The 24,322-nt window shown below is 44.8% G+C and overlaps 1 protein-coding gene and 1 pseudogene across 2 annotated transcripts in view; both read left to right on the top strand.

The window, feature by feature from the left end:
* The window catches only part of LOC147050575 (uncharacterized), a 131,849-nt pseudogene that overhangs the window by 14,123 nt on the left and 93,404 nt on the right, over positions 1–24,322 (top strand).
* Positions 9,955–24,322, top strand: part of LOC147050577 (uncharacterized) — a 47,147-nt gene continuing 32,779 nt past the window's right edge. Inside the window, exons 1-3 of one of the 2 annotated variants that reach the window (XM_085920819.1) lie at positions 9,955–10,165; positions 12,296–12,398; positions 22,482–22,602. In XM_085920819.1, the coding sequence (XP_085776945.1) occupies positions 12,350–12,398; positions 22,482–22,602 (170 nt within the window). In that variant the 5' untranslated portion in view covers positions 9,955–10,165; positions 12,296–12,349. Of the gene's footprint in view, positions 10,166–12,295; positions 12,399–22,481; positions 22,603–22,931; positions 23,174–24,322 lie in introns of those variants that run through there. The other variant, XM_085920820.1, reaches the window with a different exon arrangement.

Here is a 24,322-nt window from a genome sequence, read left to right as displayed (position 1 = left end):
TCACAGAAGAAGGCCACATGCTATGGTATAGCGAAGAGGACTGTAGATATCATCATGGAGTTGGCTTTATTGTCAACAAAAGAAAAATAAACTCAGTCATCAGTTGCACACCTTTATCCAGCAGGCTCATCAGCATATGGATTGTTACGCGGCCCATGAACATAACCATAATTCAAGTGTTTGCTCCAACGACAGACTATGATGATAAAGAAGTTGAAACCTTCTATGAGGAGCTAGAGAACACCATCAAGAAAACTCACAAGAAGGACTTTCTAGTCATCCAAAAAGCCAAAACAGGTACCAATGCATACGACCACTGAGGAGGAGCAGCGGGACAGTTTGGGCTACGTGAAACGAATGACAGAGGACTGCAACTTCTGGACTTTGCTAAAAGCCATAAACTCACTGTAGCCAATATGCTGTTTCCACATAAAACCTCCCGGAGAGCAATATGGCATGCACCAAACAGAAAGCTATATCACCAAATCGCCTCCATACTCAGGCCACAAAGGTTTAAGTCAAGCATCAACAAAGTCCAAACCAGAACTTTTCCCGGTGCAGACACTGGTAGTGACCACGTCATGGTACTAATGACGCTTGAACGTAAACTGAAGACTCAAAAAAAAAAAATGCACACTAATCCACGCATCAGGTTTAGTCCAGACAGACTTAAGGACCCACAAGTTGCAAGAGTATTTGATATTGGAGGGAAATTTGCAACATTTAACTTACCGCAAGACAAGACGTAGACTCACTGACAGATAACATGGAGAACCCAATCGTAGAATCAGCAACCGAAGTACTAGGGAAGGACAGAAAGAAAAACAAATCATGGATCACTGATGACATCCTAAATCAATGTGACCTTAGAAGGGGCCTCAAAAAGACAATGAAGGATAACCCAAAGACAGCAAACCAACATACCTCTGTGAACAGAAACATCAGGTAGATGATGAGGGAAGCAAAAGAGAAGTGGATCACAGAACAGTGAGAAGCACAGATGAATGGCAAGAGTAAAGCAGCCTACACAACGCTAAAGATACTGACAAGTACACAATAATAAAAAACAAGCATGGTTCACTACTAACAGAAAAAGCAAAAATAACCCAACGATGGACAGAGTACTGCAACTATACAAATATACAACTATACAATATCACCAGACCCCACCATACTAGCCAATGCCATGAAGTCTAGTGGAGAATATGAGGCTGCAACAATACTGCAAGATGAAGTTGGGGAGGCAGTAAAAAGCCTAGAAATGGTCAAATCACCAGGCATCGATATCATCCAAGCAGAGCTTTGGAAGCTTGGGGGGGGGGGCATTATAATAGCACTGACACACATCTGCCAAAAGATCTGGGAAACCAAGCAGTGGCCCCAAAAATTAACCCAATCTATGATTATCCCCCTCCATATGAAAGGGAATTCAAGGCAGTGCCAAATTTACAGAGCTGTCCGTCTCATCTGTCACGCCAGCAAAGTAATGCTGCAGATAATCCTGAACAGACTGAGGAACAAGGCAGAGGAAATCCTCTTCGAGGAACAGGCTGGATTCAGACCAAAATGGAGCACCACCGAACAGATCTTCAACGTCAGACTACTGATTGAGAAGCACCTTCAATACCAGCACAACTCATACCACAACTTCATTGACTTTAAAAAAGCCTTTGACTGTGTCTGGCTTGGAGAACATCCTGGAAAATGCACTCCAAGAATTCCACACCTCCGTTACCATCGGAGGAAGACCTATCTCCAGCCTTGGTTTCGCGGATGACATAGACCTTATGGGAGGAAGTGAGGCTGAACTCCAGGAATTGACCACCAGACTGGAACAGGTGGTGAGAGCTTACGAAATGGAGATAAGGGCAGAGAAAAGCAAGATCCTGGTCAACAGTCACAATCAAATACCTCCACCGAACATCACATTGAATGGACAAACCCTGGAGGAAGTAAAGGACTTTAAATATCTCAGGTCCCTTGTGAACAAAGATGGCAGCTCCACAAAAGAGATCAGAACAAGAAAGCAACATCATACGTGACAAGACTGAGCAGTATCTGGAAAAGCCATACCATCAGCTTCCAGGTGCAGATCAGACTTTACAAGTCACTCGTTCTTTCCACCTTACCCTATGGTTGTGAGACCTGGATGCTCACAGCGGACGCTGAACGCAGTACACAGACCTTTGAAAGAAAATGTTAAGGAGAAGGCTCTCAACAGTCAAATGTCGCAAGCTGACCTGGTATGGGCATGTCACAAGGCACACCACCCTTTTAAAAACCATCTTACAGGGAACAGTAGATGGAAAGCAGAGAAGAGACGGGCAAAGGAAGACCTGGATGGATAACATCAAAGACTGGATGCAGCTTCCAAGCCCTGCTACAAACAACAGAAGATCGTGAGCACTGGAGATCCCTGACTGCCCAAGCATCCACCATGACACCCCTATGGCCTTCTAGGCCATGCAATGAATAATGAACAGGGGCGCTCCTGATGAAAACAGGGCCTTAATCCAAATTTTGATTTTGACATTTTTGCTGAAGCCCCTCACGCAACACCGTTTCAATCCAGTTAAACACTTCCCCAATGCACCACTATATGCCTTTCAGATTTGGCGGAGGCCTTCAGAGAACTGAAGTGCACACTTTCAAAAAGCAAGATCAGCTTGACAAATGCTGAGCGACGTTTGACAGCTGATTGCAAATTGCACTTAGAGAAACGTGCAAACGTAGAGGTGGCGGCATAGAACCTTGGGGTGTACCCGCAAGCGCTGCATGGTTGTTTTTCCATCCAGTCTTGAGCTTTTTCTTGGTTCCTGGGCGGTCTTTTAGCAAGACCTGGAGAGCTGTCCAAGATGTTCACAAGACGCAGCCACAATGTTTCGATATGCAGGTGCCTGGAAGTCAAAGTCAAAGTCTGCTTTACTGTCAACTTCTTCACATTTCAAGACACACAAAGAGATCAAAATTGCATTTCCAACTATCCCACAGTGACAAGACATATCACACACACACACACACACACACACACACACACACACACACACACACACACACACACACACACACACATATACGTATATTATATTATATTATATTATATTATATTATATTATATTATCCATCCATCCATTTTCTGAACCGCTTAGTCCCCACGGGGGTCGCGGGCGTGCTGGAGCTTATCCCAGCCGTCACCGGGCAGTAGGCGGGAGACACCCTGAGCCTATTGCCAACCAATCGCAGGGCACACAGAGACGAACAACCATTCGCACTCGCACTCACACCTAGGGACAATTTGGAGTGCTCAATCGGCCTATCAAGCATGTTTTTGGGATGTGGGAGGAAACCGGAGTGCCCGCAGAAAACCCACGCGGACACGGGGAGAACATGCAAAACTCCACACGCCCACGACCCCCGTGGGGACTAAGCGGTTCAGAAAATGAAGGAATGAAAGATTTAAATCCCATGAGCTGGCGAATTTACTATTCCATGACCATTTAACTTCGAGGCACAACTTCCGGAATCACTGCCGTGACACGGAAAGACCAGCAGGTGGTAATATACATATTACAAGATCTTATTACTTCACTTGAGTCTCTTGCCACCTCCTGCATGAAGATAAGAACTTAAAAAAGAAAATCCACACACACATTGAGTCAGGATTATGCACACCAGTTGCAGGAAATCCCTATCACAGATTTCTATAGGAAAGGCTAGACCTTTAGCAGAACTGTAATACATCTTGCAGAAGAAATGGATAATCCTTTGCAGAGTAGAGTAGTATTGGAGACGAGGAAGAGAGGGAGCTAAGAAGCCGGCAGCGTTGATAGCCAAACCCTTTGCCTTTACAAAACAACTGCTCGGGGAAAAGCACAACGGCCGGCATGAGTGATCAAATGAGCAAGTGAATCACTTTCGTCAGGATTCAGTGAGGTATCCCATGAGAGAGCAAGAGAGAGAACCTAACAAAGCCCTCATCAACCCTGCTCATTCAACAAAAGAGTTGAGTCAGAGATGTTCCCACTCTAACTAATTTTGCAAGAACCACACGGGAGACGGTATGCCTTTTAAGCACTTCCAAGTGGAGAGCCTGTTCGTTACTGTAGGTACAGCAATGTTCGAACAAACTCTGCCGTTAGTCTCTTACAAGAGCATATTTATTGAGAACAAGTAGGGTGGGGGTGACATTGGACATGTTTGGTGGTCACCTCAGCAACTGGTTCATCAGTGCAGAGGGTCCCAGCTCATTGTTTTACAAGCTCGTGGAAATAGAAACTAGTGGAGCATTTTAGATGACTAACTAAGCAAGAATGTTTCCACACCATTTGGAAAGTTTCAACAACTGAATGGTTGAACTTTTCAGAGTCAAGGAAAGGTAAAAGGGTTAAACAAAGTTAATAATTCTAGTCTACATTCCAACATAATCATACCATCAAGATAGTTTGTAAACCCTAACAAGTTGTGCCAGAAACAGCCAAGCATGAAGGCGGTCGAGGAGATAATTAAGGCTCGCTCAACATCTCCAACCCCTGGCAAAAATTATGTGATCATCGGCTTCAGAACATGTTTATTCAGTTGTTTGATTTTGTTGGGGGGGAAAAACAGATTACAGACATGATACAAAACTGAAATCATTTCAAATGGCAACCTTTTAGCTTTAAGACGAGAAATTTTTAAAAAATCAATAAATCAAGAAAATCAAGAAAAATAATTGTGGCAGTCAGTAAGACCAAGCAGAGGGAAAAATATGGAAATTGTGTGATTTACCCTCTTTTAAGAGTATGATAATCCTCTCCTTTGTTTCAATTGATATATCTCGTGTTGGAGCCATGATTCATGTCAGTCCACTTGGTGGAACAGCTATCCAAGGTGTGATTACTCCTTTTTAAGAGGCAGACTAATGAGCAGATCTAATTTTATGCATGTGTTAGTTTTGGGGCTTGTTAGGATACGGATTTTAGCTATTGATCTGACTCCAAATTGCGATCAACACTTAACACAAGTTTCTATGTCCTAATCCACACACTGGCGCACCTAACAATTTTGCGAGTTCGTTCTGTCAAAGAGAAGACCAGTAGATCAATCAGACCAAATTTACCAAATGTTTATTCCTAACAAAGCGCACTAATACAGGCCTGGGTCCCGGGTCCCTCACACTAAAACTCGTGCGTTTTTGTGACCACCAAAAGACGACACATTCTTCCGGGTTGCCCAGTTTTAAAGAAACACAATATGAATATTAAAGCATGCAAAATATTGTGTGATGATTGGTCGATGGTCATCTCCTCCCCGTCGAGGTGTCATCACTGTGGTCAGGGGGTTGGTTGTTTTCCTCTCGAAGCCCAACCACCTGGACGTGGTATTGTTCTTTGTTCTCGTTCCTCACCGACCTTGAGGTGTTATCGTCCGGTACTCCCTTCGTTCCGTACCGTCCCGTACTCCCTTCGTCTGGTACTCCCTTCCTGGGCCTGTTCCATAACTCTTAGAAGAAAACAAGTTCATGCAGTGTGCCTGCACATTCCTCACCCCCCACCAATCCACACAAGCACTCCAATACTAGATATTATATTGATATGATTATATGTTTCACACAACCTTAAAAAATATGTTTGCAAACCGCTGAAAGCACATTTCCCTTTATTCTGAAGATTTATAGAGTGATTGCATGTTTTTTCCTCACAATGTCAATCTCCAGTTAATGTTTACATCAGTCACAGAGCAATCAGCGCTCATTGCCTGACGTCTGCCTCTTGTTAATAATCACCACTCCTACTCCCAGCTCATTAACTCCCCTTTTCAAAACCCACGCGCCAGTCAGTCTTTGTCAATACGTCCCCGTATGCCCCCTGTTTGCTCCTATGCCTCCTGCCTTGTGCTTGTTGCCTATGCTTGTTTCCAGTTGCTGACCTTGTTCCGTCTCAACTGATCGACCACGCCTGAACATGGCCAACCCCGACCGAATGCCCGTCCCCGACTATGTCTGAATGCCGCCAGCCCTGACCGACGCATGTCCTGGACTACATCTTCGCCTCGCCCTCCGGCCATGCTGCGCCCGATCTCCACGTCCCTTTTCCCCTAAGAACAATAAACAGAGTATGACGGACTTGGCTGTTCTGTCTGATCAATGACAGCATGAACTGACCATACCCATGACCAGCGCACACTGCCGGAGGTGGATCGTGTTGTCCGCGCCGAGGGACGCTTGGACAAGCAAACTCTTAGAGGAGGTAAAGCACCTCACACAACTGCTCCAACTATCAGGTGCTCCGGAGTGTTGGCGCCACCACCCTTCGTCCATTTCCATCCGCCCAGCGCAACTGCATCGACCCTTCGAGGAACCACCTCCCGTGTCCCCGGTGCCGGCCCTGGAGACTCCGGAACCCAAGGTCGGGGGCCTGCAACGTTTTCATGGTGATCCATGCCAGGTCCGGGCCTTTCTGTCTAGTTGCCAGATCCAATTTGCCCTCCAGCCCCGAACTTTTGCCACACAGGGCGCCAAAGTGGGTTACACTATTACCCATATCACCGGAAGGCCTTACCTCTGGGACACCGTGGAATTCGACAGCCAGACCGGCATCTGCACCTCCTCTGACTCATTTGCACAGACAATTATCAAAGTGTTCGACGTGGGCTTTTCCAAGGCAGATGAGTTCCGAGACCTCTTAAAGATCTGCCATGGTAGCCGCATGCTGACCGACTACGCCCTGGACTTTCACATAGTGGGCCGACGAAGCTAATGGAACGACTCAGCGGTGGTGGATGTACTCTACTACGGTTTAGCCAATGGGTTGGTGTAATACGAGCTTCCCATCATGCTTGACGAAGCTATTGATTTGACCACGTGAATTGATCACCGCATCCAGGCGCGGAGAGAGGAGCAGAGCCAGCAGCAACAATGTTAGGAACTCTGCCTACTTTAGCCGCACCTCCGTCCATTCAGGTAGAGCCCATGGAGGTTGGGCGGACCATGCTTCCACTGGAGGAGTGCTAGTGGCGGCTTCTCTCTAATCTATGCCTGTACTGTGGAGGCAAGGGTCATCAAGCGGCCTTGTGCAAGTTAAAAGGGAGAGACTTGCGCAGCAAGGGCTCCGTGTGAGACCTTATTGCTAGCCCGTCTCACGCTCGCCAATGACACCAACACACGGACCGGCCTGGTCGACTTCAGAGCTACCAGCTCCGGTCCTTGTTGTCAGTCATGGTCGCCGCCCTTTTCTGGGACATTGAGGAGCAAGTGAAATGGACCAACCGGGCCCCAACACCTGTCCAGATGACAGACTTTTTGTTACAGAGAATCTCCGTTCCCAGGTGCTTCAATGAGGGCATGACTCCGCCCTTGCCTGTCACTCGGGAGTGGAGTGTTCCTGGTCAAGCAACGTTTTTGGTGACCCACCAAGAGGAATGACAACCAGGAGTTCGTCCGCGACCGTCCGACCTGTAATTGGAACAAAACATGCTTCAGCCGCTCCCCATCCCACGGTGCCTCTGGTCTGCCTTCCTCCGTCCGAAGGTATCAACCGTTTCAGCAAGATGGCCCACTTCGTTCCGCTATCCAAACTACCGTCGACGCTCCTACCCTCACCTATGATCACAAGCTATGGGTTGTGATTGAAAGAACAAGATCCCGGATACAAGCGGTTGAAACGAGTTTTCTCTGCATGGTGTCTTGGCTCTCCCTGAGAGATAGGGTGAGAAGCTCTGTCATCCGGGAGGGACTCGGAGTCAAGCCCCTGCTCCTCCACGTTGAGATAAGCCAGATGAGGTGGCTCGGGCATCTCATCAGGATGCCTCCTGGACGCCTCCCCGGGAAGGTATTCCGGGCATGTCCCACCGACAGGAGACCCCGGGGATGACCCAGGACGCGCTATGTCTCTCAACCGGCCTAGGAACACCTTGGGATCCCCAGGGATGAGCTGGACGAAGTGGCTGGGGAGAGGGAAGTCTGGGCGTCCCTCCTAAAGCTGCTGCCCCTGTGACACGACCCCGGATAAGCAATGGATTGATGGGTGGATGGATGGATCTTTTTTTCAAGTTTCACACTTATGTGGCGTGGGGGGCGTGGTACTTGATGAACAGGGTGTGGGTTCAAGTGTGATAGCTGAACAAGATTGGCTGGACTCACTCCCAGAGACAGTGTCTTTGGGAACATAGGAACTAAAACAAATGGACGTCCTTAACAGTTATATGTTTGACTCAATATTACTTTAATTCATGTGCCAACATGAGAAGTTAATATTCGCGAATATTTAATCTCTGCGATTGGTTGGCAACCGGTTCAGGGTGTCCCCCGCCTAATGCCCGATGACCGCTGGGATAACCTCCAGCACGCCCGTGTCCCCCGTACAGAAAATGGATGGATGGATTTAATCTCTGCCTATCGATCAAAACTATTTTCAACCCGAGTAAACATTTCATACAAGTATTTTTTATTTTAAATACAGTGGAGCCTTGGTTTTCGAACACAATCCGTTCCAGAAGGCTGTTCGAGAAGTGAATCGTTCGAATTCCGCATCATATTTTCCTGTTACAAATAATGGAAAACAATTTAATCCGTTCCAAGACAAAAACCCCGCCTTTTTTAAGCATTTTTTCATTTGCGCATTTTTGTCCGATCGCGCAACTGCACCGCGCTTGTCGCATTATTGTGACAGAGCCGTCGCTGAAATTTAGAAAACATTTTTAAAGTCCTGATGTACTTTCCAAAATTAAGTGGACATCAGTGCGCAGGGATCTTAATTTTGTTCGATCGCGCAACTGCAGCGCACCGCCTAACGCGGAACTGCACCGGTAGCATTATTGTTTCAGAGTGGTCGCTAAAATTTAGAAAATATTTTTAAAGTCCCAATATACTTTCCAAAATGTAAGTGGATCTCAGTGCGCAGGGAGCTTAATTTGGTCCGATCGCGCAAACGCAGCGCGCCGGGCGCTCACTGTCCCTTTGCTTTACGAGCGTCTTTGTGTTTTAGAATGGCTTTACTGCTTCCACTTGCTTCCTTTGGAGGCATGATTAGAGTTGATGCAATCCTCAGAGTAACGAGAACGAAATAACGAACGGAGTCAGTTGGCATGCGGGTCCTCTCGGCTCATCCTGCGAGGTTCGACAACCGAATTTCGTCCGACATCCGAAGCAAAAAAATCTAGAATTTTTTGTTCGAATACCGATTTGTTCGAGAACCGGGACGTTCAAAAACCGAGGTTTCACTCTGTTGAAGAGCAATGTGTACGTCTTCTATTAGGGTGGACAATCTCTGTACAATATGATGCTCATGTATGTACAATTATTTTATTATTTTATGCAAACATGACTAAGCGGTTCAGAAAATGAATGAATGAATAACTGCTCAATCAGAACATGAATACAACACACACAATTGTATGAACACACACACATTGGCAAACACACGCACACACAGGGGGGTGACGCCCCCCACACTCAGGTACGAAATGGTCATGTGACAAGTTCCCGCCTCAGGTACGAAATTGTCATGTGACAAGTTCCCGCCTTTCCGGACAGTATAAAACAAGCTGACCTGGAGACAGAAGTTGTTGTTTCATCTGCTGCCGTGCCATGTGTATTGGCCGCCATTAAACAACCCAAGATCTTGCCAATAAAAGAACCAACTCTAAACTCCACACCTTTGCTTTCCTGGCTCAACAACGGACATCCCGCACAACACGCAACACTATTGTTTTATTTTTCAAAATTCAAACTCAACACGTTTAATTTTAGTTTCAAGATTTATTTTTTCAAATGTGAGTTTTTTTCCCCCAAGTATAAAACATAACCCCCATATACCTGTGATACTTATGAAAGAAACTGGAAAGTTGGAACTTGGAAACCACCGCGTGACGTTTGGAAAGCACAAGAACAGAAACCAAAACAAATGTATTTCAGCCGCCGAATGAGCGTTTGGAACGAAGCTTTAGGTTTTACTTTGAAAACCTAACAGGATGTTGTCTGTAAACGCAGTGATAAGTGATAAACGCCAACACCGCAACAAAATTGCATATCGGTAACCACCTTCAGACAAGAGGGCGATTTTAGTCAATTCGTGGCGACAGTCTTGAATGTTAATTTTGCATTTAGCTGTAAAGCGAGTGTTTCGAAGACTTGAACGGCATTACAGCTCATAAGCCGGAAAGAGCTTCTGGTTTGTTAGGAAATCGGGTGAGTGAACGTTACCATTTGCATACATAAACATGTTTCAGCAAGTTTGGAATTGTCTTTGGAGTACTTAATATAGATGTGTGTAAAATTGCAGAGATCTGTTATTTTACACGTACCCACAATTATCAGACTATTCCAATATACCTTCTGCGTATTGCACTATTGTTGTATTAGTCATGTTGTCACTGTTCAAAGACAGTGAAATGTACCAATTCCTGACCAAAGTCATTCGAGGTAGTTGAGATTTTTGATGTGACCTTTTTGTAGAATCCTTTTTACAAGTTCCAAATTTTCTAAATCTGTAGTCTATTCGTAGTCATAGGAAAGCTTGCTTAGCACATGCAGCACTACAATTATGTTATTTCTTATCAAAGTCAAAGTCAAAAAGTCAAAGTCCGCTTTATTGTCAATTTCTCCACATGCCAGGCACACAAAGAGATCGAAATTACGTTCCCCACCGTCCCACGGTGACTAGACAGTACACAACACTCGCACCAAATAGCACAAAGAGTAAAAACGAACAGACAAGAGCAACGAAGAAGTAATAAGTGCCCGGTCCGCTCGATAGCACGCCAGCCGCTCCAGTGGCACAGCAGAGTCCGGTGTCCAGCGACCGGACAGTCGCCAGAAGAATGGAAGGCACGGCCGGGCGAGTTGGGCACGCCGCTAGCCTGGCCCGGACGCCTCCGCGCTTCCCCCTCTTCTGCCTCCTCGCACACCGCTTCCGACGCTGCTGGTCCGGGGAAGGAGTAGCAGACGAGTACAGCGATGATGCAGGCATTGTAGTCCCAGTGACTTTAATGTCCCCGCATCAAAGTCCGAAACGCCGCAAAACTCGCTTTCGCCGACGTCGAGCAGAACCTGCCTGCTGTACTCGTAGCGCTACGTGGCGCGATCAGACAAACACAAACTGTCTGACAAACACTCATTAAATGAACAAAAACACCGATCGGCAGGGACGGAGAGAGGCCGCTGCGTGTGCACGCGCCGCCATCTTGTAGTCGTTAATTGAGTTAATTGCGCAATTTCAGTCACAATGCTAAACAGTATGTCAAGTCAAGTTTATTTGTATAGCCCTAAATCACAAGCTGTCTCAAAGTAAATCTTAGCACAACAAAAATCATGTGAAAACTACTACATTGACTACAAAACTGAAATTTTCAGCAGAATATAATCTAAAACCATTAAGTAAAACAATATACTATCATGTAAAAAGTACTGTTGGGTCTTCAACATTCACAAAGAATTTCACAGAGGCAGAAAGTTGTCTTCAATGGCTACTAAGCTTTTGCAAAAGGACAGCATTCAAACAAGTGTTGCTCAAAAACTGTGCCCTTCTTCAGGCTGGCCACTTTTTATTGAGTAAATACAATGGGTGGGGTTTACACAAATGTATAGCTTCTCATTTGTTCACAGCAGTCAGTTGAACATATGATCGCAGAAAACCCAGATGTTATTACTTAAGGAGAGCAGTATAGACCTCTCAACGGTGTCATTATTCACATCCAGGACGTTCTTGCTTAATGACTCGACTGTAGACATGACACTTAACATTCTATAACGGTTGGAAGCTCCCTGGACACAAGGTCAAACTGCCATACAGTGAACATTTTGCATTAAACCCATGGAATCTAATGATAATGTAGAACATTTTCCCAACAAGTACTGTATGTGAATGTTACTCAAATAAATAAAATAAAACAAAATAATGATTTATTGCTATAGAAAATGTTATACTCTAAGACATTCATTGAAAAATGCAATTTTGAGTCAAATAAACCAACACTCCATAAATGGTTAATACACACTGCATGAAAGAAATGTAGCAGCATAAAGAGGCATTTGCAGTTGGTTATACGCATTGGAAGTAATGCAATCATGGCATGTCAGAGTAACTTCACAAGGGACTGTCTCAACCGATCTATGTTCAAATTTGGCAGGTGCACAGAAAGCCTTTAGATTTGAATAGCCTTACTTATTCAAAAATGCACATGCCATATTATTAACTTCAGTATATGTTAGTGTGGTATCTTGCATGTAAGAAAAAAGTATCACATGACTGTATCATTTTGATAGATGATACATATACACAGATGGCATATATATTATGCCTGACATCTTTTTTTTCAGGATGGAAAGTGCACTCCTCAAGGAATAACTGCGATGGCCTAGACATATGGCAAGATGAACTGGGTGTTTTGTTCTCTAAATGTGGTATTTCTGCTTGATTCAGGTGAGTAAAATCGAGCACAGTACATAACTAGGGTTATGTGACATTTATTTTCTTGATATTCTTGCATCTCTCAGGTTACGCTAATAATTTTACTATGGGTTCAATAAAAACTAAGATTTTCTACAAAGAAAAAAACAAATGAAGTGAAAATGTAGTTTTTATGAGTATTTACTGACAGACATAAAATAAAGTTGTCAATAAATAAAAAATTCTATTAAAATCACATTTTACTGCAACTAATGTTTACCGTAATTTTCGGACTATAAGTCGTGTTTTTTGTCATAGTTTGGGCGTGGGGAGCAACCTATATGTGATTTTTTTTCACAAATTTTCAAAATTCAAAAATCCGCGATGTAGTGAAACCGCGATAAACAAACCGCGATGTAGCAAGGGATTACCGTCATTTGAACTACAAGTGACGTCACCCGTGCCGCGCGGCGGTTGTTTACATAAAGGACAAAGGATTCGATCACGGGATTACCAAGATGACGAAGGGACCCACGTACTACGGGCATCATTAGCAGCTTTGTTTGTAAGTGACACGGAGGACGAAGAGTTTGAAATATTTAATGATTTGGAGTGACACAGAAGGTTTGAAAAACAATTATGGCTTTTATGCACGCCCGGTCCTTCTCGACGGGAGCTCTCTTTCACCTCCGTGGATGGAAGTCGGGGGCCGGCGCTTGGCCAGGTGGCTGTCCGGGGACGGTGGATGGGGCTCGGACATGGCTTCTACGCGCGCCCGGTCCTATTTATGGAGCTCTCTTTCACCTCCGTGGCTGGAAATGCCCCCTCTGGGATGGAAGTCCACACAGCCACACGCCTGGAAGTAGACGCCGGTGCTTGGAGCCCTGTTGCGGTGAACTGACTTGTACTTTGTTAACGCTACAATATAGTTATATACTAGATCTGTGGAATAACGACAAGGCTGACGTCAGGGCGCACGCGCGGCGATGTTGACGAAGCACGAGGAATTTGATCGATGGATTTAATGATTTGGAGTGACACGGATGGTTTGATAATATTATTGCTTATACAATAATCTCTCTCTCTCTCTCTATCTATCTATCTATCTATCTATCTATCTATCTATCTATCTATCTATCTATCTATCTATCTATCTATCTATCTATCTATCTATCTATCTATCTATCTATCTATATATATATATATATATATATATATAATATGTGTGTATAATAGTTATTTGATATATAATTTATATATCGTTACATGGGCCTGTGGAAAGTACAGGCGGCGCTGAGCTTTCTTCGCCAGCGACGCAGTGTTGGTGGTCCAGGAGAGGTCCTCACTGATGTGCACCCCCAGGATTCTGGTGCTGCTCACTCTCTCCACCACAGCACCGTCGATGGTCAGCGGCAGGTGTTGGGCATGACGCTTCCGGAAGTCAACAACAATCTCCTTGGTCTTGCTGACGTTCAGCAGGAGGTTGTTGTCCCTGCACCACGTGGCCAGAAGGTCGACCTCCGACCTGTATTGGGTTTCGTCGCCCCTGGTGATGAGACCCACCACAGTTGTGTCGTCGGCATATTTCAGCACGTGGTTGCTGCTGTAGGTTGCGGTGCAGTCATGCGTCAGCAGGGTGAAGAGCAGCGGACTGAGCACGCACCCTTGAGGGGCCCCCGTGCTCAGCGTGATGCTGCCGGAGACATTGTCGCCAACACCTATCGTTTAGCCTGTTGTCACCCGTTCATGTCTGTTCTTGATGTTGGGTTTTGTCAAATAAATTTCCCCCAAAATGCGACTTATACTCCGGAGCGACTCATATATGTTTTTTTTTCATGTTATTGTTCATTTTATGGCTAATGCGACCTATATTCCGGAGCGACTTTTAGTCCGATAAATACGGTACATCTATAACATCTCTGCCGTGGCACATTGGTTGGAAAACACTACTATAGGGACAAAAAAAAGCATCACCACCGCACAATGAGCAATGGTACATTGACCTGTCAGGTTTTGAGGCTCTTCATACAATACAGTTATTGTATGACTTTTTATTGAAAAAGAACATCCACAGAGAATCGCGTCAGACTCGCTCCCATTCATTTGAATGGGCTGGTGATCACGTGTACACTAAATGCATTACTTGACAGCACCGGATGTGCCTCCCAACGGTTGTTAACACCGAAGTGTCAAGCGTGTGCCCAATGTCTCTCTCGCTCTCTCGCTCTCTCTCTCTCCCTCTCTCCCTCTCCCTCCGTCCTTCCCTCCTTCCAGCCACAAAATGATTGTCAGAATGAGTTTTACGCCTCGCTCACACCGGATACGAAATGGCTGCGGCGCGGTTTATCCACGGAACACTGGCGCACTGCAACTCACATTGGCGCCAATCAACTGCGTTGCGGCTTCGGAAATCTCCGCCCACGATACCACAAGATCACGGGGGAAGGGTGCGGGGTGCATGCTGAAGAGTTGACTTCAGGTAGAAAAAAAAAAAGACTAAAAGAGAGCTATTTGTAAACAATAGCCATCCTTTTGTTCACATTGATACGCTTTTGGGGTCTTTGGCTCTTCTATCATGGTTAAGCACGTTTTGTTTTTAAATAGTCTTTTTTTTAATGTTCAATTCAAAAATACATTATGTACATAGTTAGCTAAAATGGAAGGTCTGTTGGTTGTGACGTTTTGTGACTTAAAAGAAAAAAAATGAGTTTATATACCGAATCCACCTCCTACTCCAGGAGTCAGCAACCCAAAATGTTTAAACAGCCATACTGGACCAAAAAACCCCCAAAACAGATCTGTCTGGAGCTGGAAAAAAAAAAAAGAATAGTCTATCTTTGAATTGTCTATATGACGTGTACTATGTGTCCTCTCTGCATCCATTGCAGCCTGGTCATCCTGGAAGAGGGATCCTCCCATCTGTGGTCTCATAAGGTTTCTAATTCCCCTAGTAGGAGTTTTGAGTTTTCCTTGCCCTCCTGGGAGTTTAAGATTTGGGGATGTTTGAGAATAATTGTCCATTTTCGCTCATGTCCTGAATGTTGTTCGTCACCTAAATGTTGAACAGAGGCTGAGATCTACCGGAGTCAAATTCCTTGTTTGGCATATCAAAACATAGCCAAAAGACTTATTAAATCTTGAATATAAGCCTTATAATAAACGCAACATGGGCTGTGTCTATAATAGCTATAATTAGCCTACTAACCAATGGCTAAGAGCATTCGTGTTTGATTTCTATTTTTCCTGCAGCACATCCTGGAGAGAATGACGCACCACTTGACTTTCCTATACTGTATGATGATATGAATTTAACTTCCATAACAATATTGGCTTATTATATTTCATTGCATTGATGTATAATGAATAAATTAGTTTTTAATATCATTTTTACTTTGTTTGGTCTGCTTTAAACGGACCAAGGTTCGATTATAACGCTGGTTCGTACCTTTTATGCAGGTGTGAATATACGCAAACAAATCCTGGTGCGGACTTTTCAAGTGATCTCGGTTTGCTTCCAAACGAACTCTGTTGCGGTTCACTTCAGGTGTGAATACAAACACCGAAGATCCGAACCCACAGCACCAATATGTAGATATATAGCAGGAACACAGCGCGTAGGAGTCACAAGTTTTCCTTCATTTGTGCTCTGTGTGCTGCCCTGGTCATTGCTGTCCAATGGGAGCACAGATTGTCACAAGCGTGGATATGTATATGTACTTCACTTGCAAAATGTACAGTCTGAATCGGAACCGCACCAAACGAAAAAAATTAACTCCGCTTTTGGTCCGGACCAAACAAGCAGACTAAAGGAGCTTTCTGGTCTGAATACACCCTGAAATAGAAAATACATTTTCCCTCATCTTTTTCCATTTTTATACAGTTTTAAAAAAGCTCCAAGGACCCAGTAGGGCGGCACTAAAGAGTCACATGCGGCTCTAGAGCCACGGGTTGCCGACCCCTGTCCTATGCCAACTTCCGATTTCCTGTCTGAGCATGAAAATATGCATGTGGCATCCGGAAGAAATAGAAGGCTTGCGAATGGCGAGCGAATGGCGAGCGAATGGCTGCGACGTTTGGCTGGTGCACCACAGCCAGTGTGAGTCATCGAATCCAATGCTTTCTATTTCATGCGAATGACCGCGCCGCAGCCATTCTCCACCCGGTGGCAACACGTGGCAACATGACTGATATTGTCCTAATTTTGATATTGATATTTAGACCTTAATTGACAATATTTTTACAACACAGTAAGTGGACTATTGGTGAATGACATCAGTGACCATCTCCCAGTCTTTACAGTTTATAATGACAACAATACAAAACAATAAAATGACACAATGTTGTGGATCTGAACCCGAGCGGTGTTCTATTATTGGACTTCTGTGCTCGACACGGATTTTCTATAATGAACACCATGTTCAAGCATAAGGGTGTCCATGTGTGCACTTGGCACCAGGACACCCTAGGCCGCAGTCCGTTGATTGACCTTGTAGTCATGTCATCGGATTTGCGGCCGCATGTTTTGGACACTCGGGTGAAGAGAGGGGCGGAGCTGTCAACTGATCACCACCTGGTGGTGGGTTGGCTCCGATGGTGGGGAAAGATGCCGGTTCGACCTGGCAGACCCAAACGCTCTGTGAGGGTCTGCTGGGAATGTCTGGCAGAATCCCCTGTCAGGAAGAGCTTCAACTCCCACCTCCGGCAGAGCTTTTCCCACGTCCCGGGGGAGGCGGGGGACATTGAGTCCGAGTGGACCATGTTCCGCGCCTCCATTGTTGAGGCAGCCGACCGGAGCTGTCGCCGTAAGGTTGTTGGTGCCTGTCGTGGCGGCGGGTACCGGATCGCCAAGCGGAACGCCGCTTTGGCGGTTGCTGAGGCAAAAACCCGGGCGTGGGAGGAGTTTGGCGAGGCCATGGAGAATGACTTCCGGACGGCTTTGAGGAAATTCTGGTCCACCATCCGGCGTCTCAGGAGGGTGAAGCAGTGCACAGTCAACACTGTTTACAGTGGAGATGGTGTGCTGCTGACATCGACTCGGGAGGTCGTGAGTCGGCGGGGGAATACTTCGGAGACCTCCTCAATTCCACCGACACACCTTCCATTGTGGAAGCAGGGCCTGAGGACTCTGAGGCGGACTCTCCAATCTCGGAGGTCAAAGTCACTGAGGTAGTTAAAAAACTCCTCAGTGGCATGGCCTCGGGGGTGGATGAGATCCGCCCGGAGTTCTTAAAGGCTCTGGATGTTGTGGGGCTGTCATGGCTGACACGCCTCTACAGCATTGCGTGGACATCGGGGATGGTGCCTCTGGATTGGCAGACTGGGGTGGTGGTTCCCCTCTTTAAGAAGTGGGACCGGAGGGTGTGTTCCAATTACAGGGGAATCACTCTGGTAAGGTCTATTCAGGGGTGCTGGAGAGGAGGATCCGTCTGGAGGTCGAGCCTCGGATTCAAGAGGACCAGTGTCACTTTCGTCCTGGCCGTGGAACAGTGGACCAGCTCTACACCCTCGGCAGGATCCTCGAGGGCGCATAGGAGTTCGCCCAACCAGTGCACATGTGTTTTGTGGACTTGGAGAAGGCGTTCGACCGTGTCCCTCGGGAGGTTCTCTGGAGGGTGCTTTGGGAGTACGGGGTGCCGAGCCAACTGATAAGGGCGGTTCGGTCCCTGTATCACCGATGCCAGAGTTTGGTCCGCATTTCCGGCAGTAAGTCGGATTCGTTCCCAGTGAGGGTTGGACTCCGCCAAGGCTGCCCTTTGTCTCCGATTCTGTTCATAATTTTTATGGACAGAATTTCCAGGCGCAGCCGAGGCGTTGAGGGGACCTCAGCATTGCGCCACTGCTTTTTATGACGTGGTGCTGTTGGCTTCTTCAGGCCGTGATCTCCAATTCTCACTGGAGCGGTTCGCAGCAGAGTGTGAAGCGGTCAGGATGAGAGTCAGGACCTCCAAATCAGAGTCCATGGTCCTCGGTCGGAAAAGGGTGGAATGCCCTCTCCGGATCGGGGATGAGATTCTGCCCCAAGTATCTTGGGGTCTTGTTCACGAGTGAGGGCAGGATGGAGCGCGAGATCGACAGGCGGATTGGTGCAGCGTCGGCAGTAATGCGGACTCTGTACCGGTCCGTTGTGGTGAAGAGAGAGCTGAGCCAAATGGCAAAGCTCTCGATTTACCGGTCGATCTACGCTCCTACCCTCACCTATGGTCACGAGCTATGGGTCGTGACCGAAAGAACGAGATCCAGGATACAAGCGGCCGAAATGAGTTTCCTCCGCAGGGTGTCCGGGCTCTCCCTTAGAGATAGGGTGAGAAGCTCGGTCATCCGGGAGAGACTCTGAGTAGAGCCGCTGCTCCTCCACGTTGAGAGGAGCCAGATGAGGTGGCTCGGGCATCTCATCAGGATGCCTCCTGGACGCCTCCCTGGGGAGGTGTTCCGGGCATGTCCCACCGGTAGGAGACCCGGGGACGACCCAGGACGCGCTGGAGAGACTATGTCTCTCGGCTGGCCTGGGAACGCCTTGGGATCCCCCGGGATGAGCTGGATGAAGTGGCTAGGGAGAGGGAGGTCTGGGAGTCCCTCCTAAAGCTGCTGCCCCCGCGACCCGACCCCGGATAAGCGGAAGAAGATAGATGGACAATAAAAAGCATAAGGATAATAGGCCACTGTATCAAAGGGTTAAAACGGAAGACTCCATGAATATGCTAAAAATGAGCTTGTGCAGCAAAATCGGGATCCAATATTTAGGGAAATTGATATTAACAAAGCATATGATAAATTCCGAAGTATTTTTAAGTCATTTATATGATAAACATTGCCCAATTAAACGATACTGTAAAACACAAGTACAATGAGAATCAGTGGATGTCAAAGGGTCTGCGGAATGCCTGTAAAAAGAAAAATACATTATATAGGGAATTCATAAAGCATAGAACTAAGGAATTGGAAGAAAAATAGAAGTATAAAAATATACTCACTAATATCTTACGGAATTGCAAAAAAGACTAGACTTACTAGACTTACTTACTTACTAAAGACTTACTAGAAAATAACAAGCACAATATAAAAGGTATATGGATTTAATAACTTTTTTGTAATCATTGGACCAAAACTAGCTGAGGAAATTAGACAATCAAGAGTAGATAATGACAAATTAATAGATAGAAATACAAATTCTATGTTTCTGAAGCCTGTAATAGAAAAAGAAATGATAGATTTAGTACATTCCTACAAAAACAAGACATCCACCGATTTGAATTCTATTGATATTAACGCAATTTCGATCTCTATGTGTGTCTTGGCATGTGAAGTGATTGACAATAAAGCTGACTTTGACAGGAAATCAGTAAAAACAGTCATTCATGGAATCTCCAAGCCATTAACACACATCTTCAACTTGTCACTGCAAACTGGTCAATTTCCCAACATGAAAATAGCAAAGGTCATTCCACTGTTCAAAACTGGAGACAAACACCTCTTCACTAATTACAGGCCCATCTCTATTCTTCCACAATTCTCAAAAATCTCAGAAAAAGTTTTCATCAGCAGGCTGGATAATTAGAAAAAACTTGTTTTACTTACAGACAATCAATATGGATTCCGAGGCAACCGATCTACATCACATGCATTAATTGAATTAATGGAAGAAATAACTAACTCTATGGATAAAAAGAAATATGCAGTGGGGGTGTTTATCGATTTAAAAGAAAAAAAAAAAGCATTTGATTCAATAAACCATGATATATTAATGCATAAACTAAAACAATATGGGATTAGAGGTACTGCACTACATTGGATCACGTTATTTAAAAGACAGGAAGCAATTTGTAAAAATAGAAGATGTACAGTCAAGCTGGTTGAACATTGTTTGTGGTGTGCCACAGGGATCAGTGTTGGGACCAAAATTGTTTATGTAATAAAATAACATAATAAATGACATGTAAAACTTCTCAATTACTCAAATTCATTCTGTTTGCTGATGACACAAACATCCTTGATACAGGTGAGAATTTGCAGCAGCCTTTGAATAATATCACATCAGAATCAAAATAAAATCTCGTTTCAGTACAAATAAATTATCATTAAACTTAAGCAAGACAAAATTCATTATATTCAGTAATAGAAAGATTGACAGCAAGGCAGCAGTACAGATAGAGGGTGTTTGCATTGAAAGACTACATGAAATCAAATTTCTTGATGTGATAATAAATGACAAAATCTGCTGGAAACCTCACATTAAATATATCTACAAAAATCTCTAAATGCATTTCAGTCATAGCTAAAACACGACACTATTTAAACAGCAAATCACTCCGCACTCTGTTCTATTCCCTGGTTTCACCGTACTTTATTTATGGCATAGAGGTCTGGGGCAACACATTCAAATGTTCATTAGAGTCATTATTCATCCTTCAAAAAATAGCCATAAGAATCATCAACAAAGTCAGTTACATTGAACATACCAATCCATTATTCATAAAGTCAAAAGTAATCAAATTGCAAGATACTATAGATTTAATGACAGCACAATTTATGTATAAAGTCAGAAATAATTTTTTGCCAAAACAACTACAGATAAGGCTTCATGATAGAGAAGGTTACGAATTGAGAGAGCCATTAAACTTCAGAGTACAAAATTGCCGGACCACAATCCAAAAACATTGCATAACAATCTACGGAGTGAAGCTATGGAACAGCCTGAGCACGGAAATGAAACAATGTCCAACCATCAACCAATTTAAAAATAAATACTAACTATCGATTTGGGCCAAAAACGGGGAAGAAAGGTAGCATGGGTATTGTAAAACAGTCCTATCTGTGTTATTATTATATAAATATAGAAGATTGATTATTGTATTGATTATATGGTATTGATCATAATGTATTAATGATTATATCATTGATTGATTTTAGCGCATGGTATTGTTCTGATTATTGTGCATTTTTACATAAGTGTAGTAATGTGTGTGGTATATAATTATGGTATATAAGTACATAGGTATAAAAAAATCTGTATTATGAATAGATAAAAGAGATAGGGGGTAGGATTTGAAAAGTTCTTTAACTTCTTCCTACTCCTTTTCGAGCTGTCCTAATTGTTATTGCTATAGTTATTTACGACTTGCTTGGGACATTTTGTTATTGTCATTTTTCTTTTTCCTCTTATATTTTAGTGATATCTTTTTCTGTTTTTAAGCTCCAAATAAAAGTGACCAGGCGGCTCGGTGGCGCACTGGGTAGCACGTCCGGTTAGGAGGGTGCGGGTTCGATTCCACCTCCGACCCTCCCTGTGTGGAGTTTGCATGTTCTCCTCGAGCCCGAGTGGGTTTTCTCCGGGCACTCCGGTTTCCTCCCACATCCCAAAAACATGCTTGGTAGGCCGATTGAGCCCTCTAAATTGCCCCTAGGTGTGAGTGCGAGTGCGGATGGTTGTTCGTCTCTGTGTGCCCTGCGATTGGCTGGCAACCGGTTCATGGTGTCCCCCGCCTGCTGCCCGATGACGGCTGGGATAGGCTCCAGCACGCCCGCGACCCCCGTGGGGACTCAGCGGTTCAGAAGATGGATGGATGGATGGATGGATGGATGGATGGATAAAAGTGACCAATCAATCAAAAAAAAGATGGGCAGCACAGTGAAGCACTGGCTCATATGTCCGGCTCACAGTTACTGTATCGATTCCACCTCCGGCCCTCACGGTGTGGAGTCTGCGTGTGCCTGCGTGGGTTTTCCGTGTGAGCTCGGGTTTCCTCCCACATCCCAAAAACATGCTCGGTAGGTCGATTGAGCACTTCAAATTGCCCATAGGTGTGAGTATGAGTGCGAATGGTTATTCGTCTCTGTGTGCTCTGCGACTGGCTGCCAACCAGTTCAGGGTGTCCCCCGCCTCCTGCCCGATGACTGCTGGGATAGGCTCTAGCACGCCCGCGACCCCTGTGGGGTCAAGTGGTCCGAATAATAGATGGATGATATCTAAACGTTAATATCTTGATTTTGATGTGATTACAATATATTCCCCAGCCCTACCAGAAGTCTTAAAATCTACGACATACTAACCAAAATTATGATGCTTTTTTGTGTTTGTGCTTTTGTAACTTTTTTCTGCGACTATCATGTTTTACACAGTCCTTGGTACACTCCCTACGCCATCTCATTTGTCTGTTAACTCCGTTAACTTCCTTCACATCCTGCATTGGGATCCTGGGCCTGGAACCCCACCAGGTGTACAGTACACGGTCTTCTCAAGGTACAGTAAATTCATGAAACATATTTTTTCATAATCCAACTATGACAGAATTTCAATAGAGTAGAAACTGTAAGGAGTCTCATGTAAGCATTTTAAATTTGCTCGCTCTTCGTATTGCAAGGAAGCATTTGATGTTTGAACATAGCATTGTTATAACTTTATTTGTATGCATGGTCTGGCAATATGATCTGACCCATTGTAGGTTTAATAAAATGCAAATAAATTAAAGAAACAAAAAACTTTTTCTTTTAATTTTTGAAAAGTACATTTAATGCAATTTTGTTTTGTTTTGCTTTGTTTCGTTTCAAGTAATTTTCGTTTCATTTCAGTTGCAAACATGAATTGGACCAGTGAGCATCGCTCTTTCATTGTGGAAATGTTTATCAAGAACGAATCTGTAACTGCATCACGAGCGTTCCGTTTGCGCTTCAGACTTGATAGACATGATCCCGTAACTGCTCGAAACACGATCTTGTTATGGGTTGCTAACTTCAAAGCCAGTGGATCAGCACTGAAACGAAAGTCAATCGGCCGACCTTGCATCGCCAGAACTCCAGAAAATGTGGCAGCGGTAAGACCAAAATAACATTATTCAAAAATGAAATAAAAATGAAATGAAACAAAACAAAAAAGCATGATATGTACTTTCAAAAATAATAAAAAAACGTTTTTGTTTCTTTTATTTATTTACATTTTATTAAACCTACAAATGTGTCAGATTATATTGCCGGACCGCGTGTGCGTGCGTGTGTGTGTAAAGTGGAGCTTCGGTTTTCGAAGGTCCCCGTTCTCGAACAATTCGGTATTCGAACAAAAAATTTGAGATTTTTTTGCTTCGGATGTCGGACAAAATTCGGTTGTCGAACCTCGCGAGATGAGCCGAGAGGACCCGCATGCCAACTGACTCCGTTCGTTATTACATTCTTGTTACTCTGAGGATTCCATCAACTCTAATCATGCCTCCAAATGAAGCAAGTGGGAGCAGTAAAGCCATCCTAAAACACAAAGATCAGCTCAGTGGCCTAGTAATAGAGTGTCCGCCCTGAGATTGGAAGGTTGTGGGTTTAAACCCCGGCCGGGTCATACCAAAGACTATAAAAATGGGTCCCATTGCCTCCCTGCTTGGCACTCAGCATTAAGGGTGATTTCCAAGCGCGGCACACTGCTCCCCTCTCCCCCAGGGGATGGATCAAAATCACATGGGGATGGGTTAAATGCAGAGGACAGATTTCACCACACCCAGATGTGTGTGTGACGATGATCATTGGGACTTTGACTTTTAACTTTAAAGACGCTCCTCAAGCAATGCGACAGTGAGCGCCCGGCCGGCGCGCTGCGGTTGCGCGATCGGTCCAAATTAAGCTCCCTGCGCACTGAGGTCCACTTAAATTTTGGAAAGTCCATTAGGACTTTAAAAATATTTTCTAAATTTTAGCCACCGCTCTGTCACAATAATGCGACCAGCGCAGTGCAGTTGCGCGGTCGGTGGCGCGCTACGGTTGTGCGTTCGGCGGTGCGCTGCAGTTGTGCGATCGGACAAAATTAAGCTCCCTGCGCACTGAGGTCCACTTAAATTTTGGAAAGTACATCAGGACTTTAAAAATATTTTCTAAATTTCAGCGACAGCTCTGTCACAATAATGCGACCAGCCCGGTGCAGTTGAGCAATCGGTGACGCGCTCGGTGGTGTGTTGCAGTTCCGCGATCGGACAAAATTAAAC

The sequence above is a fragment of the Syngnathus leptorhynchus genome, chromosome 9, assembly GCF_054491065.1.
Source record: "Syngnathus leptorhynchus isolate UIUO chromosome 9, UIUO_Slep, whole genome shotgun sequence".
NCBI classification, from domain to species: Eukaryota; Metazoa; Chordata; class Actinopteri; order Syngnathiformes; family Syngnathidae; genus Syngnathus; species Syngnathus leptorhynchus.
The sequence above is the reverse complement of the archived record's forward strand: the minus strand, read 5'-3'. Positions and strand labels throughout refer to the sequence as shown.